The 15,732-nt window shown below is 45.1% G+C and overlaps 1 protein-coding gene across 6 annotated transcripts in view; it reads right to left on the reverse strand.

Annotated features, from left to right (window-relative positions):
* Positions 1 to 15,732, reverse strand: part of MUC16 (mucin 16, cell surface associated) — a 118,461-nt gene that overhangs the window by 7,736 nt on the left and 94,993 nt on the right. For 4 of the 6 annotated variants that reach the window (XM_015471982.3, XM_015471977.3, XM_010806742.4 and 1 more), the window contains 11 exons: positions 13,334 to 13,506; positions 11,463 to 11,498; positions 10,448 to 10,513; positions 9,003 to 9,124; positions 8,834 to 8,901; positions 8,504 to 8,676; positions 6,238 to 6,368; positions 5,458 to 5,525; positions 4,322 to 4,470; positions 1,445 to 1,608; positions 458 to 525 (listed from right to left, as the gene is read on the reverse strand). In XM_015471982.3, coding sequence (XP_015327468.2) covers positions 458 to 525; positions 1,445 to 1,608; positions 4,322 to 4,470; positions 5,458 to 5,525; positions 6,238 to 6,368; positions 8,504 to 8,676; positions 8,834 to 8,901; positions 9,003 to 9,124; positions 10,448 to 10,513; positions 11,463 to 11,498; positions 13,334 to 13,506 — 1,218 coding nt within the window. The remainder of the gene's footprint in view (positions 1 to 457; positions 526 to 1,444; positions 1,609 to 4,321; positions 4,471 to 5,457; positions 5,526 to 6,237; positions 6,369 to 8,503; positions 8,677 to 8,833; positions 8,902 to 9,002; positions 9,125 to 10,447; positions 10,514 to 11,462; positions 11,499 to 13,333; positions 13,507 to 15,732) is intronic. The other 2 variants (XM_015471978.3, XM_015471979.3) reach the window with 2 other exon arrangements.

Consider the following 15,732-nt stretch of genomic DNA (forward strand, 5'->3'; position numbering starts at 1 on the left):
TATGAGAATCACATGCTGTGTGGTCTTTTGTGACTGATCTCTTTCATTAGAATAGTGTTCTTAAGAGGGAGATGAATATAGGCATAATTATGACTGATTTGCATTGTTATACAGCGGAAAACTGAAAGCATTAGTCGCTCAGTCGTGTCCAACTCTGCAAAACCTTGGACTGTAGCCTGCCAGGCTCCTCTGCCCATGGGATTTCCCAGGCAAGAATACTGGAGTGGGTTGCCATTTCCTCCTCCAGAGATCGAACGGGTGTCTCCTACAGCTCCTGCATTGCTAGGCAGATTCTTGACCGCTGAGCCACCAGGGAAGCCCCAGTGTTTAGGTATCAGGTCTGTGTTCCTAGGGCTCTCTTCCATAACAGCTAGGAACTGAAAGACTGCAGCAGTGGGGACACTTCTAAAGGACAGTGCGAGTCTCCAAAGTGATCAGGTCCTGAGCTGGAACTCACCTGAATGCTGAAACTTCACAGTCAGAAAAATGAGTCTTGATGCTGCTGTTTCGGAAGAGCTGGTTGAGCTGAAAGATAGGGCAAAATTTCCTAGGTCAGAATCCATGACTCTGGCACTGGAGAATGCCAATTAGCCAATGAGTACACTGCCCCATTTATTTATTTTTCTGTTGGTCAAATGGTAAAGAATCTCCGCTGCCACTGCAGAGGGCACGGGTTCAATCCCTGGTCAGGGAACAGAGATCCTGCATGAGGCACAGTGCAACCAAGAAAACAAAAAATAAAAGAAAAACCAGCCCAGGTATGTACACCAAAGCATGTTCTGTTCCAGGATATTACTTGGGCTAGTAATTGAACTCGTCTATGGCTGTCTCTTCATTTGTCAAATGCGAATAAGAACCTATCTTTATGAACTATTAAAAAAAGAAGTCACCTTCTGGATAACCAACAAGGATCTACTGCATAGCACAGGGAAATACACATAATATTTTATAATAACCTACAATTGAAGATAATCTGAAGAAGGATATATATATATATATATATGAATTGCTATGCTGTATATCTGGAACTAACCCAATATTGTAAATCAACTATACTTCAATTAAAAAAATGTCCAGGGGACTTCCCCTGGTGGTCCAGTGGTTAAGAACTGCCTTCCAATGCAGGGGATACAGTTTTGATCCCTGGATGGGGAACTAAGATCCCATATGCTGCAGGGCAACAAAGCCCACAGGCTGCAACCGCTGAGCCCATGCACTCTGGAGCCCATGAGCCACAACTACAGACGTCTGTGTGCTACAATGAAGACCCAGCACCACCAAAATAAAATAAAAAATAAATAAAATTTAGAAATGTCCAGAGGCTAAACTGAAAAAAAATAAAGGTAAATGTGCACACTAAAATAAAAGGTCACCCTCTGACTCCTCGGTGTCCATAGGTCAGTCTCTGCAGAGGAACAGATTGGGCACAGAAGCCCATTCTTACCGCATCCTCAATATTTCTCTTATTTCTCTGGTATTTGGGAGTGTCTGGCTGCTTCATGTCTTGAGAATAGAATAGGTTGGTGACAGTGAAATTTAGCTGGACTTTCTGGAAACTGGGAGTGGTCGTTGGTTGGTCTGTGGGTAGGTGAATTGATGGCTCTGCTTCTAGAATAAAAGGAAAGTGAAAGTTCCCATTAGGGGAAGTTTTCAACAAAGAAGTCATTAGAGTCAGTCTACTTATTCCTGGCACTGTGGACTGAGCTGGGTTTTTAAAAGTGTGTTACAGGAACTTCTCTGGTCCCCGAGTGGTTAAAGATCTGCCTTGCAATGCAGGGGATGGGGATTTGACCCCTGATAAGATCTCACATACCGTGGGGCAACGAAGCCCACTTGATGCAAAAGAGAAGCCAGTATGCTGCAACTAGAGAAAGCCTGCGTGTGCAGTGAAGACGACCCAGGGCAGCCCCGCCCCCGCCGCCAAAAAGAGTAGGCTATAATAAAAAAGAATGAAATAATACCATTTGCAGCAACATGGATGGCATAGAGATGATCATACTAAGTGAAGTAAGTCAAAAAAAGAAAGACAAATGCCATATGATATTACTTATATGTGGAATCTAAAATATGATATAAATCAACATATCTATTAAACAAAATCAGACTCACAGACATAGAAAACAGACTAGTAGCTGCCAAGGGGGAAGGAGATAGAGGAGGGAGGGAATGGAGTTTGGGATTAGCAGAGGCAAGCTATTATATATAAAATGGATAAACCGCAGGCCCTACTGTATAACAGGGAACTATTAATATATTCAATTGTCTGTGACAGACTCTAATGGAAAAGAATATGAAAAAGGAAAATACATATGTGTATATGTTCTTGTTGCTTAATCGCTATGTCATGTCCGATTCTTTTGCGATACCATGGACTGCAGCCTTTCCAGGCTCTTCTGTCCATGGGATATCCCAGGCAGGAATACTGGAGTGGGTTTTCATTTTCTTCTCCAGGGTCTTCCTAACCTGGGGATCAAACCCATGTCTCCTGCATTGGCAGGCAGATTCTTCATCACTGAGCCACCTGGAAAGCCCATATATAACTGAATCGTTTTACTGTATTGAAGAGGGTAACACAGCATTGTAAATCAACTGCACTTCAGGGAAATTTTTTTAAAAATTGGCTACTGAAGACCATCTGCCCACCTTGAGTCCATTCATCTGTCTGCCTGTCCAGCTGTCCACTAAGCATTGTGAGAGTTCACAAGGTTGGGGGGAAGAGGAGATTTCTCTGAAGCAGTTGGCAGGTGCTGACCATTCCAGTGGGCATCCATCATCTTTGCTGATCTAGGTCCCTAATATGTCTTTCTCCCCCTCCCCAATCATTGACCTGGTAGAGGAGAATCACCAGAGGACAAGCTTTCTAAAGTAGAACGCTGAGTGTGCCATGTTCCTCCCCAAACCATTCCAGTGCCCAGGAAAGTCTCTGCCCACATCTTTAGCCACAGTTGTCACCCATCTTATGTCAAGGTGTATGCTCCAGCCACACCAAACTCCTTATAGCCTCCTTCAATGACATGCTCTATCTTCTAGGTTACAGACACATGTGGCTCAACTCCCTATTTCTTCCCTTCAGCTAAGTCCTATTCTCCTTCAGATCTGTTTCTTCATCACTTCCTCTAGAAAACTTTCCAAGAGAAAGCGGTGTAATCCTTCTTTGGAATTCCCACAGACTTTCAAAATTCCTCTGTCATAGCAGCAATTACAATGTATCATCAGTGCCTATTTATTTTCATGATATATACATTTAATGAATAAATGAATGAATCAACCAATGTATGACTCATAACAGCCTAACAAGGAAACCCAGGATCCTTCCCATTTTGGGTTAGAAAAACTGACATGTGAAATAATCATTCTGTTGGTTACAATTGCTGGATTTTCTCTTCCTGTCTCCTGTTGGATGACATTGCCATGAGTCATCAGCATGGGCTTCCAGAAAGCCTCTCCTTTTTCCTCTGTAGCCTCTATCCATGTCGCTCATATCCAGAAGCCCTATCCTTCTTCATAAAACCATCTTTTGGACTTCCCTCATGGTCCAGTGGGTAAGATTCTGACTGCCAATGCAGGGACCCCTTGGTCTGGGAAGATCCCACATGCCGTGGGGCAACTAAGCCTGCGCACACATCACAACTACTGAGCCCATGCTCTGGAGCCTGACAGCTACAACTACTGAAGTCCAGGTGCCTAGAGCATATGCTTTACAATGAGAGAAGCCACCACAAGGAGAAGCCTGCACATTGCCACTAGAGAGTAGCCCCCGCTCGCTGCAACTAGAGAAAGCCCACTCAGCAATGAAGACCCAGCGCAGCCAAAAATAAATAAAATTTTTAAAAAGACTAAGAATATACAGTAGTCATGTACGGATGGAAGAATTGGACCATAAAGAACACTGAGCACCAAAGAATTGATGCTTTCGAACTGTGGTGCTGGAGAAGACTATTGAGAGTCCTCTGGACAGCAAGGAAATCAAACCAGTCAACCCTACAGGAAATCAACCCTGAATATTCATTGGAAGAACTGATGCTGAAGCTGAAGCTCCAATACTTTGGCCACCTGATGCGAAGAGCTGACTCATTGGAAGAGACCCTGATGCTGGGAAAGATTGAGAGCAAGAGGAGAAGGGGGCAACAGAGGATGAGATGGTTGGATGGCATCACTGACTCAATGGACATGAGTTTGAGCAAACTCCGGGAGATGGTGAAGGATAGGGAAGCCTGAGGTCATAAAGAATCAGTTGGACATGACTTAGCGACTGAACAACAACAAAAGAATTTTTAAAAATACCTTTTCCAGCCATGACATATCCCCCTCTATGTCCCACCTGTCACATGCACATCTGTCAGCTGGTAGGTGGCACCCAGCCAGTGGGATGAGGCGTTCAGGGTCTTGTCTAGAAATACTTGCTTCACCATGCTGGAGTCCACTCTGGAGGAGAACTGGGCCTTGATGGTGACCGATATGGGATCCAACCTGGGAACAGAGACCATGGGATCTCAGCCAGCACCCAACACCAGCAGTGTGTCCTGAGTTCCTGCTTTGTAGACTCAAAGACCTAAGGGTAAGCACCGCAGTATCTGACTGCCTTCTTGCTCCAGGCAAGGGAAGAGACCCTGACCAAAAAGGGAAACGCTTCTAGGAGTTAGGAAGAGAAGCAATAACAGTAACAATAATGAATGTCTGTTGTGGACCTCTAAGGAGTGACTTCCACAGTCCTTCCCGGTCACTCTGGTAGAAGCTATAATTACAATCTGTTGTTTAGTCCTGTCCAACTCTTTGTGACCCCATGAACTGCAGCTCAATAGGCTCCTCTGTGGGATATTCCAAGCAAGAACACTGGAGTGGGTTGCCATGTCCTTCTCCAGGGGCTTTTCCTAACCCAGAGATTGAACCCAAGTCTCCTGCATTAGCAGGTGGATTCTTTACCACTGAGCCCCCAGGGAAGCCTATTTTTATCATTATCCCCATGTTAAAGACAAAGGAACTGAAATTACTAACTTTCAAAGTCAGCAGCATGTCCCATGATCCTCCCTCTCTCTAGTATAGATGTCCTAGGCCTCTACTCATCCTTCAGAGATGTGAATTCAAACCCAACTTCTGTGCCTCAGTTTTCCCATGCGAACATGTGGGATGCACATATTGCATCTCTCATGCAAGAATGTTAAGAAAATGAAATGAGATGATCGTGCATGACAGTACTCAACAGGCAGCCTGGCCATGGTAAATATTATTAGATTACTATTAGCTGAAAGTTGAAGGAGGTGGGTGCAGGGAGATGGTGGGTCCATGAGGGTAAGCCTTTTCCTGTACCCCAAAGACCTATGGAAGGAGATGGTAAGCTGTCAGGCATGTGGGAAGAATGGGCACCATGTCAATGACTTCCAGTCCAAGGATGTGCCAGCCAGTGCTCAGAGCCTTGAGCTGCCATCTCAGCCAATGCTTTCAGTCTCCTCAACTTACGTCAAGTTGGTGACCAGGCAGGAGAGGAATACGCCTTGTAGCTGGCTGCTTCTGTAGAGTTTGGTGACCTAGAATAAAGGGGAGGGAGGCTGGGTGAGATGGAGGTCTCTTGGGGCTGGAGGGCGCCACTGGAGCCAGAGAGGAACAAACACAGGTCTTGAAGCAAGGGAGGCCTCAGTTCTGATCCTGGTTCTGCCCTTAACTCCATTGTGTGCCCGTAGGCACAATGTTCCCTTTTCTGAGCCTCAATTTTCCCATCTGAAAAGTGGGGCAGCAGCTAGGGTACCAACTCTGGAATCTGAAATAACCTAGAACATGTAGGTAAAGGGAAGAGTTGAAACAATTACTTAATAGATGCAGGGCAGGACTTCTCTGGTGGATAAGAATTCACCTGCCAATGCAAGGGATATGGATTCGATCCCCAGTTAGGGAAGATTCCACATGCTGCAGAGCAGCTAAGACTACGCCACAACTACTGAACCCGTGCTCTGGAGCCCAGGAGCCACAACTACTGAAGCCTGTACACCAAGAGCCTGTGCTCCACAACAAGAGAAGCCGCCGCAGTGAAAAGCCCATGCACCATGACAATGAGTAACCCCCACCTGCCGCAACTAGAGAAAGCCTGAGTGCAGCGATGAAGACCTAGCACAATGAAAAATAAAATATAATAATAATAAACATGGAAGGGGAATAGCTTAGAAAAATAGATGCATGTCAGACTGAGGAATGAGAGGGGCACTCAGGGTAAGGAGAGATGGGAGGGGCGAGAAAGACCCCCACCTTGTCACTGATGTCCCACAGCAGGGCGATGTTCTCTGATGATGTGGGGTCTTGGTTGCTGAGATTCCAGTTGATGATGTGGAAATTTAGCTGGTATTCCCTCTGGATAGATAAACTCTGGGGTGCATAGCCTGGAGCCACAGAGAGGAAGAAAAGACCGACAAAGACTCAGCTTTTAGCATAGAGACATGTTGGCCCAGGGGACATCTTACCTACTACCACCATAATCAAAATCAGGTCCATGTGTTGGAGACTGTAGGGGTTCTTGAATGGAAAGTCACCCCATAGAGGAGGAAAACTGGAATTTTATAAGAAATCTCCTGAGCTGAGCTTTTCTGCTTGAGCTTATGCAGTTCCTGCTTCCTGGAATGCTCTTCCACCCTCCTCTTTTCCAGGAAAACTCCTATTCCTACTTCAGGAGCCCATTGAGATGGAGCTCAATAAGAGCAGGCACTCATCTGTCTTGTTCTTGTCATGTCCAGTGCCTAGTATAGTTTCAGGCACATAATATCCTCCTCCAGGAAGCACTCCTTGACTTGCCCTGCCTCTGCACTCCCATGGCACCCTGTTAATAATAGTGTCTCTGCCTTTTCTGTGTCCCCAAGTAGTATTTTTTTTTAAGTTTATTTTATTGAAATGTAGTTGATTTAAAATATTGTGTTAACTTCTACTGTGCATGCGTGCGTGCTCAGTCGCCTCAGTCGTGTCTGACTTTTTGCGACCCTGTGAACTCTAGCCCACCAGGCTCCTCTGGCCATGGGATTCTCCAGGCAAGAATACTGAGTTGCCATGCCCTCCTCCAGAGGATCATCCTGACCCAGGGATCGAACTCAGGTCTCCCGCATTGCAGGCAGATTCTTTACTGCTGAGCCACCAGGGAAGCCCAATTTCTGCTGTACAGCACAGTAATTCAGTTATATATATATCTTTCACATTCTTTTCTATTATGGTTTGTCCCAGGATATTGAATATAGTTCCCTGTGGTATAAACTAGGATCTTGTCGTTTACCCATTCGATATATGATAGTTTGCATCTGCGAACCAAACTCCCACTGGATCTCTCCCCCATTCCCCTCCCCTTGGCAACCGTAAGTCTGTCCCCTGCGAGTCTGTTTCTGTTTCATACATACTTTCATTTGTGTCCTATTTTAGATTTCACATATAAGTTATATCATATGGTATTTGCCTTTGTCTTTCTGACTTACCTTACTTGTGTCCCTAAGTAATCTTTAATTCCCTTGATTATGACTTTTTCAGGATTAGAACTTGTGTATTCTATCTCCATGCCCAGAATATGGCTTGGTACAGAATGGTCATGCATATGAGTTTGTTGAATGAATGAATGTGAATTGCAATGGATCCCCAAATATTAGGACTGAGATACTCAACTTGCATTTGTTCACTCATTCATTGGGTATTACAAGGTACCAACATATTAAGAATAGGATCCAGTGCCATGTTAAACAAACACTAATTCTGTAGAGTTTGAACCATTAAATAATTGCTGCAAAGTGTGATAAGTGTTGGGCTTCCTAGGTGGTGCTAGTCAAAGAACCCGCCTGCCAATGCATAAGAGCCCTGGGTTCAATCCCTGAGATGGGAAGATCCCCTGGAGGAGGGCATGGCAACCCACTCCAGTATTCTTGCCAGGAGAATCCCATGGACAGAAGAGCTTGGTGGGCTGCGGTCTATGGGGTTGCAAAGAGTCAGACGTGACTGAAGCAACTGAGCACGCATGCATGTGATAAGTGTTGGTTTGGTGCTCAGCTAGGAACAATGGGACCATGTCCAGCAGGGTTTCTCATCCTCAGAACCACTGAAATTTGAGGCTATATAATTCTTGGTGGTGAGGGTCTGCTGTGCATTGAAGGATATTGGTTACATTCTTGGCCTTTATCCACTAGATGCCAGGAGCACCCTCCCCTACTGTGGTAATCAAAAATGTCTCCAGACACTGCTGAGTATCTCTCAGTGGGGCAGAAATCACCTCCAGGTATGAACCACTGCCATGGAAGAACCTTGCATTGAACTTCAGTCCCAAGAGATCCCATGGGTTAGACATTTTGGTTTTGAATGAAAATTCATTGACATTCATTTGGTCAAAGAATGTCATGCTACTTTCCTGAACTGACAAGGAAGACCAATCCCATGGAGGTTTGGAAGGTGCTCCCCAGACAGAACTTGGGCTGACTTGTTCAAGAGGAAATAAAACAGAACAGGGACAAGTAGTGATCGCTGTTAATACAAATTCAGCATAAACACTCACCATTGATGAAGAGGCTGTCCTTGACCAAAGTGTAGAAGCCCAGCTGGGTGACACCATGGGTCAGTTGGCTCAGCTCCCAGTAAAGCTGCTCTATGTCCAGCCTGTGGCCCATGGGGTCAGGGTGGTAGGTGCAGACGACATACACGCTGGTGGCTGCACTATCCTTCTCAGGTCTAGGGAGAGGGAGGTGGGAACTCAAAAGACAAGTCTTGAAACCTCTGGGTGTGGGGCCCAGAAGAGGGAGAAGCAAATGAGAGGTCAGTGGGAAGACAGAGAGGGGTGGACACCAAAAGTGTTCTTTACTGGCAAATACTCAGGAAAAGGAATTACTTGAGGGAGATCAGTCTGCAACTTGAGTAGAAGGGGCCCAGGCTGCTCTTCTGGAACAAGGATCCAAGCTGGGGAGACAGGAGAAAGATGATGAGCAGAAAGGACAGGCACTGGGGCAGAGGATACATGGGAGTGATCCCACCAGTGGTTGCTGGGACCAGCATCTCACCAGGCGATGCAGGATCATCTTGGTGGAGTTGAACATGGCGAAGCCATTGCTCATGTCTGATGAGTATGGAAGGTTGGTGATGGTGAAGTTAAGTGTGAGGGCCTTCAGGTTGTATCCCATAGCTGCGATAAGAGAGGGGGATAGATGGTTACCACTGAGAGCTGACCTGGAACCACATCAGAGTTCCATATTCATTGTAATTGGTTGTCTTCCAGTAGCACTACCACCCACCAAGTCAAAACCAGTGTTATCTGTTCAGCTCCTCCTCCCTCATCTCCAGTTAATACCAGTTGTACTTGCAGAACAGTTCCTGCATACATCCCCTCTCTCCATCCCTGTCGCAGCTTAGGTTTTATCTTCTCCGACCTGAACTGACACCCCAGCAGCCTCGCTGCATGCCCTTACTAACGGATGTTCTCTACACCGAACAGTAGAAGAAATTTTCTTAAATAAAAACCTGACTATTGTCACCACTGTTCTAGGACCACTTGTGGCTCCCTATGGCCTTCAGCACGAAGTTCAACTTTTTTGATCTGGCACTCAAAGTCCTTCTTAATCTGGTTCTTGCCAACCTTTTAGCTGAATGTGTCCATTTACTTCATCTACACCAGGGCTTCCCTGGTGGCTCAGACAGTAAAGAATCTGCCTGAAATGCAGGAAACCCAGGTTCAGTCCTTGAGTCTGGAATAACCCCTGGAGAAGGGATAGCTACCCACTCCAGTATTCTTGCCTGGAGAATTCCATGGACAGAGGAGCCTGGTGGGCTACAGTCCCTGGGGTCACAAAGAGTCAGTGTGACTGAGCAACTAAGGGATCCATCTACTCCAGCTTAAGCTTTAAACTTCATGCAAACCAAATCCCTCTCAGTTCTCCCCATACGCTATGCTGTTTTTGACCACTGACATTTTTGCTCATGGAATCCCACCAGCCAGAAAAACTTTTCATTCCCTATTTGCCTGGATGGCTCTTACTTTTACTTAAAGACTCAGGTCATATGAAAGTTTCTCCAGAAACCCTTTCCCTTCTAAATACCAGTTGTACTTGCAGAACAGTTCCTGCATACATCCCCTCTCTCCATTCCTGTCACAGCTCAGGTTTTATCTTCTCTGACCTGAACTGACACCCCAGCAGCCTCACTGCATGCCCTTACTAACGGATGTTCTCTACACTGAACAGTAGAAGAAATTTTCTTAAATAAAAACCTGACTATTGTGCCAGGGGCCTTTCCCCAAGACATACATTATAATAGTCTGTTAGTCACAAGAGTGGGGGCTCCATGAGGGCCAGCATCAGACTGAATTGTTGGTATAATCTTTGAGATAAAAGCATGATTGCCCTAAAGCCAGAACTGCACACCCTGGCCTCCCAGCTCCTATGTTACAATTGGCCGGTGGATATGTGGGGCTGGAGAGCTTCTCTTGGGCAGGAAAAGGGGCCTCCGATACCTGTGGTGGATTCTGGTTGCACAGGTGATGGTGAAGTAGGAAGGAACGTGGTAGCTGGTGCGGGAGCTGTGGAAAGGGGAGGTATTAGGGAGGAACAGAGCCCACTCCCAGACTTGGAGAAGCCCCCCAGGCTCACCTGGGCTGTATAAGTGGTTGTCCAAGCACAACCATTCATAGGTTTACCATTAATGAGTGAGAGCAAAGGAATCATTGGGTAAGTAGAGGGATGAACAAACCTGTGAATGAAATGAACCCAAGAGAGTGGGTAAACAACAGAGAGACTGAACAAAGAGGACAGACAGATGGAAGGGCAGAAATATGGACAGATGGATGGGATACCTGGATGATCAGAAGAAGAATGGACAAAAGGAGGATCAAAGAGAAGGAAGGAAGGATAAACACAAGGAAGAAAAGTTGAGAGACAGATGGAAGTGCAGAAGGAAAGAAGGAAAAACAGGTGTATAGGCAGAAGGATGTTTGGATGGATGAATGGATAGATGGATGGATGGATGAAAGGAAGAAAGGGAGGGAAGGGGGAAGGGAGGAAGAGGTTGGAGAGCAGGTATAACTGGGAGGATGGAAGAAAGGATTGGTGAAAAGATAGGTGAAGTGATCACTACAAGCGTGAATGGACCGATATGGCCAAACCGCTGAGTAGCCACTGGAGCTTGCACCTTGACACTATGACCCCTTCTGCCTCTCCTATAAAAGATTTTGTTATTAGGAAGCAGAGACTACAAGGTCATTATATGACCTCAACCCTTATTACTGTAGGGAATGCTCATTCAATTTCTTCCTCCAACCCAGAAGGGTGTGGAAAATTTGGAGAGCCAATACCATGGCTGTGGGTCCCAAAAAGAGACCAAGGACTCATCATCCTTTCTCCCACTGACACTTTGTCCGCACTCAGGAGACACAACCTGAGTTTGAGGCAAGCTCCCTTTGTCAGTGAGAAGAAAAGTTAGGTTAAAGACCATTGAAGGCTGAAATGGACAGTGGATGAAAAGATACCTACTTGTAGGAGGCTCATCTGGACCACGTTCATTATAACCTGGAAGCAAAAAAGCCACACGTTAAGGGGAGGTGGAGAAACAAGCCCGGGTATCCCTGCCTTTGTCCACATGGGGTTCCTTTCTGGATGTCATTCCTTCTGTACCAGGTGAGTATCCATGCATCTTCTAGGATCAGACTTAAATGTCATCTCCACAATTAAGGCTTTCCTGACCTTTGGATTAGAAATTAATTGTGGGACTTCCCTGGTGGTCCAATGATTAAGACTCCATGCTTCCAATGCAGGGGGTGCTGGTTTGATTCCTGGTTTGGAGAACCAAGATCCCACATATTGCACAGTATGGCCAAAAAGAAAAGAATAAAATGAGCGTCATAAAGGACCAGGATGTCTCCCTGCCTACCTGATGGGGCAATGGTGAAAAGAAAGTGTGAGTTGTCAAACTCTATTCCCAGGCCGGGGACAGACAAGGGAACCAGAGTATAATTTCAGTCAACTTCATCACAGCTGTGCACTGACCATCAGGGACCCCCTTAAGGGTCACCCTTTCAAATGCTGTTTCTTTCTGGATTTGAGGCTCATTCCCAGTGTGTCTGAAGCTTGGACCTCCTAGATGTTCAGAGTTCCTGCCTTCCTTCCTGGCTAGAGGCCCCATCCAAGAGAGAGGCCCATCTTGGTCAAAAGTGAGGAGTGGGACACAGGAAACTCTACTCAATACTCTGGAATGGGTCTATATGGGAAAATAATTTTTTAAAAAGTGGACATATGTATATATATGTATAAATAAGCAAAATTTTTAATCATTCCAGTTGCACATTTAAATAAAATGATGATGTTTTAAATCACTAAATAAAAGGAAGAAATAAAGGAGGTCAATAACTTAAAAAAAATTACCCCAAACTGATGTAGAATGTAGAATTAGATGCTATGTCATTTGTGAGTAGTGATGGTTTTGCTTCTTCCTTGCTGGTTTGTGTGTCTTTTGTTTCTTTTTCTTGTCTGATTGCTGTGGCAGGAACTCCAGTGCTATGTTGGGTACAGGTGGTGAGGGTGGGCATCCTTGCGTTGTTTCTGGCATTGGGGGAAGGGCTTTCAGCCTTTCACCATTGACTGTGATGTTGGCTATAGGTTAGTCATAGATGGGTTTGTTGTGTTGGGATGTGTTCCCTCCGTACCCTTTGATGGGGTCTTCAGTTGTGAATGGGCGTTGAATTTTGTTGAGTGCCTTCTCTGCATTTCTGATCATGAATTGATCATGGGATTTTTATCCTTCCTTTGTTGGTATGTTATATTACATTGATTGACTCGTATACGTTGGACCATCTTTGTATTCCTGGAATTGATCTTATTTAAGCATGGTGTATTAAAAAAGAAAGTGAGAAGTGGGTAAAGGAAACAGATATGAGCTATTCTTTCTCTAAGTCTTCCCTAGAAAGATTTTTTTTTTTGTGGCCATGCCCCTCAGCATGTGGGATCTTAGTTCCCTGACCAGGGATGGAACCCATGACCCCTGCATTGGAAGCATGGAGCCTTAACCACTGGACCACCAGGGAAGTCCCTAGAAAGATTCTTCTATGAGTTAAATGTATAGAATGGAGCACAATTTTGGATCCTGAAAATAGTCTTGTACCCTGACTCTGCCACTCTCAAGCCACACCCACTTGGAAATTACATAATCTTTCAGAACCTCGGTTTCTTTGCCTCTAAAATGGGTTTGATCAAGGACCAGGTTTGCAGGGTGGCTGTGTGAGTTCAGTGTGGAGTCAAGATTCACACCAGAGTCTGTCTCAAGGTTTCCCCTGGAGAACTGACTAGCTAATAGAGACTCTTCTGGAGTTAGGGTGTGGACCCAGTGAAGTGGGCTGAGAACCACTCACCATTGAGGTAGAGACTGTCCTTGTCCAGAGAATAGGGACCCAGCCGGGTGATGCCGTGGGTCTGTCTGCTCAGCTCATGGAACACCTTCTTGGCCAGCAGACCGGGGCCGCTGGGGGACTGCCGGTAGGTGCAGAGGATGTTCACACCTGTCTTGGCACCATGGTTCACAGACCTGCGGAAGGAGAGGTTGGCCTTTGGGAGATGCAGTCCACCTGGCACTTATTTATATGGTCACCACATATACCTCACTTTCTGTGTTCCAGCCTTTTGGAACCATTCTTAGTTTCTTCACCTAGTCATACTCTCTCACCCTAGGATCTTTGCACATGCAGTCCCTTCTGCCTGTAAGCTTCTCCCCTTCATTTTTTACTTATGTAATTTCTTGATCATCCTTCAGGTTGCCACTTACATACTTCATCCTCCTCCAAGAAGTCTCCCACACTGGGTCAGCTTCCATTCAGGCTCCCACAATATCCCATGCTTGTCGAATCACAACCCTGGCTATCTTCTATGTGAGCATATGTTATTTGTCCCTATTACCTCCGGATGGTGACCTCCATGAGGTCAGGGAAAGGACAGTCTAGTTCACTGTTGTCCTGTGGAGCCCCCCGTACCTAGCACACTGCCTGCTCTGTGTGAAAACACAAGTCCTGCTGAACGGATTTTCAAATATGGTTCATCCATACAGTGGGATGTTATCTGGCCTTAAAAAAGAAGGAAATTACGGCAAACGCTGAAGCACAGATGGACCTTGAGAACATTATGTTAAATGAATTAAGCCAGTCACACACACAAAAATACTGTATAATGTACAGTTCTATGAGGTACCCAGAGTCATCAAGTTCATAGAGACAAAACAGAATGGTGGTTGTCAACATTCAGGGGTAGATGGAAATGAAGAGCTGTTGTTTAATGTTTAATGGGGATAATTTCAGTTTTGTGAGTTCTGGAGCCTGTTTGCACAGCAATATGAATGTATGTAACACCACTGAGCTATATGGGCTTCCCTGGTGGCTGAGGAGTTAAGAATCCACCTGCCAATGCAGGAGATGCAGGTTCAACCCCTGGTTTGGGAAGATCCCCGGAGAAGGAAATGGCAACCCACTCCAGTATTCTTGCCTAGGAAATCCCATGGGCAAAGGAACCTGGTGGGCTGCAGTCCATGGGGTCGCAAAAGAGTCGGACATGACTTATCAACTAAACAACAACGACTGAACTATACACTTAAAAATGGTTCAGATGTAAGTTTCATGTGATGTGTATTTTACAATTAAAAAAAATCAATTTGACATATGGTAGATATTCATTTAATAGGAACTTGGAGAAGGAAATGGCAACCCACTCCAGTGTTCTTGCCTGGAGAATCCCAGGGATGGGGGAGCCTGGCGGGCTGCCGTCTATGGGGTCGCACAGAGTCGGACACGACTTAAGCGACTTAGCAGCAACAGCTATGGTAGGGAGAGATTAGAAGGGTTTAGAGTTGTTTAGCCCCTGAATCCCTTGATCCTTGATGAGACCATTCCTACAAAATGTGATACACTAGACCCTAAAAAAGGTTCTTGCAAAACCAGCACTTCAAAAATGCATGCATGTATACGTGGAATCGAGAGAGATGGTACTGATGAAGCTACTTGCAGGGCAGCAATGGAGATGCACACATAGACAACAGACATAGAGTGGGAAGGAGAGGGTGGGATGACTGGAAAGAGTAGCGTGGAAACATACACATTACAATATGCAAAACAGATAGCCAGTGGAAATTTGCTGCATGACTCAGGGAGCTCAAACCAGTGCTCTGTGACTACCTAGAAGGGACATATGTATACCTATATACATATGTATACTTATACCTATGTATGTATACATATGTATATGTATACCTATGTATGGCTGATTCATGCTGATGTATGGCAGAAACCAGTGCAATATTGTAAAGCAATTATCCTTCAATTAAAAACCAACTTCTTAAAAAAAATGTATGCCTGCAGTGGCATTTACACCTCCATAAATGCTGAGAACTAGGTGTCTAGTGCTAAAGAAAGACATGCTAAAAAAATGTTCTTGTGACAAGAAAAAAAATGTAATTATGTCTTGATGGGTGTTAAGTAAATGTATTGTGGTAATAATTGTTTTACAATATACAAATATATCAAATCATTATGTTGTACACTTTAAACTATTAATAATACAGTGCTATATATCAATTACAACTCAATAAAACTAGAAAAGATGAAAATAAAATGACACACAAAAGGCAAAAAGGAAAGAAAACATTCGTCTTCCTTAAAAGGACAGTATAAATTCATGTGTGTGTGTGTGTGTGTGCTAAGTCGCTTTAGTTGCGTCCAACTCTTTGAGACCCTATGGATCGCAGCCTGCCGGACTCCTCTGTTCATGG

Source organism: Bos taurus, chromosome 7 (genome assembly GCF_002263795.3).
Source record: "Bos taurus isolate L1 Dominette 01449 registration number 42190680 breed Hereford chromosome 7, ARS-UCD2.0, whole genome shotgun sequence".
Taxonomy (NCBI): Eukaryota; Metazoa; Chordata; class Mammalia; order Artiodactyla; family Bovidae; genus Bos; species Bos taurus.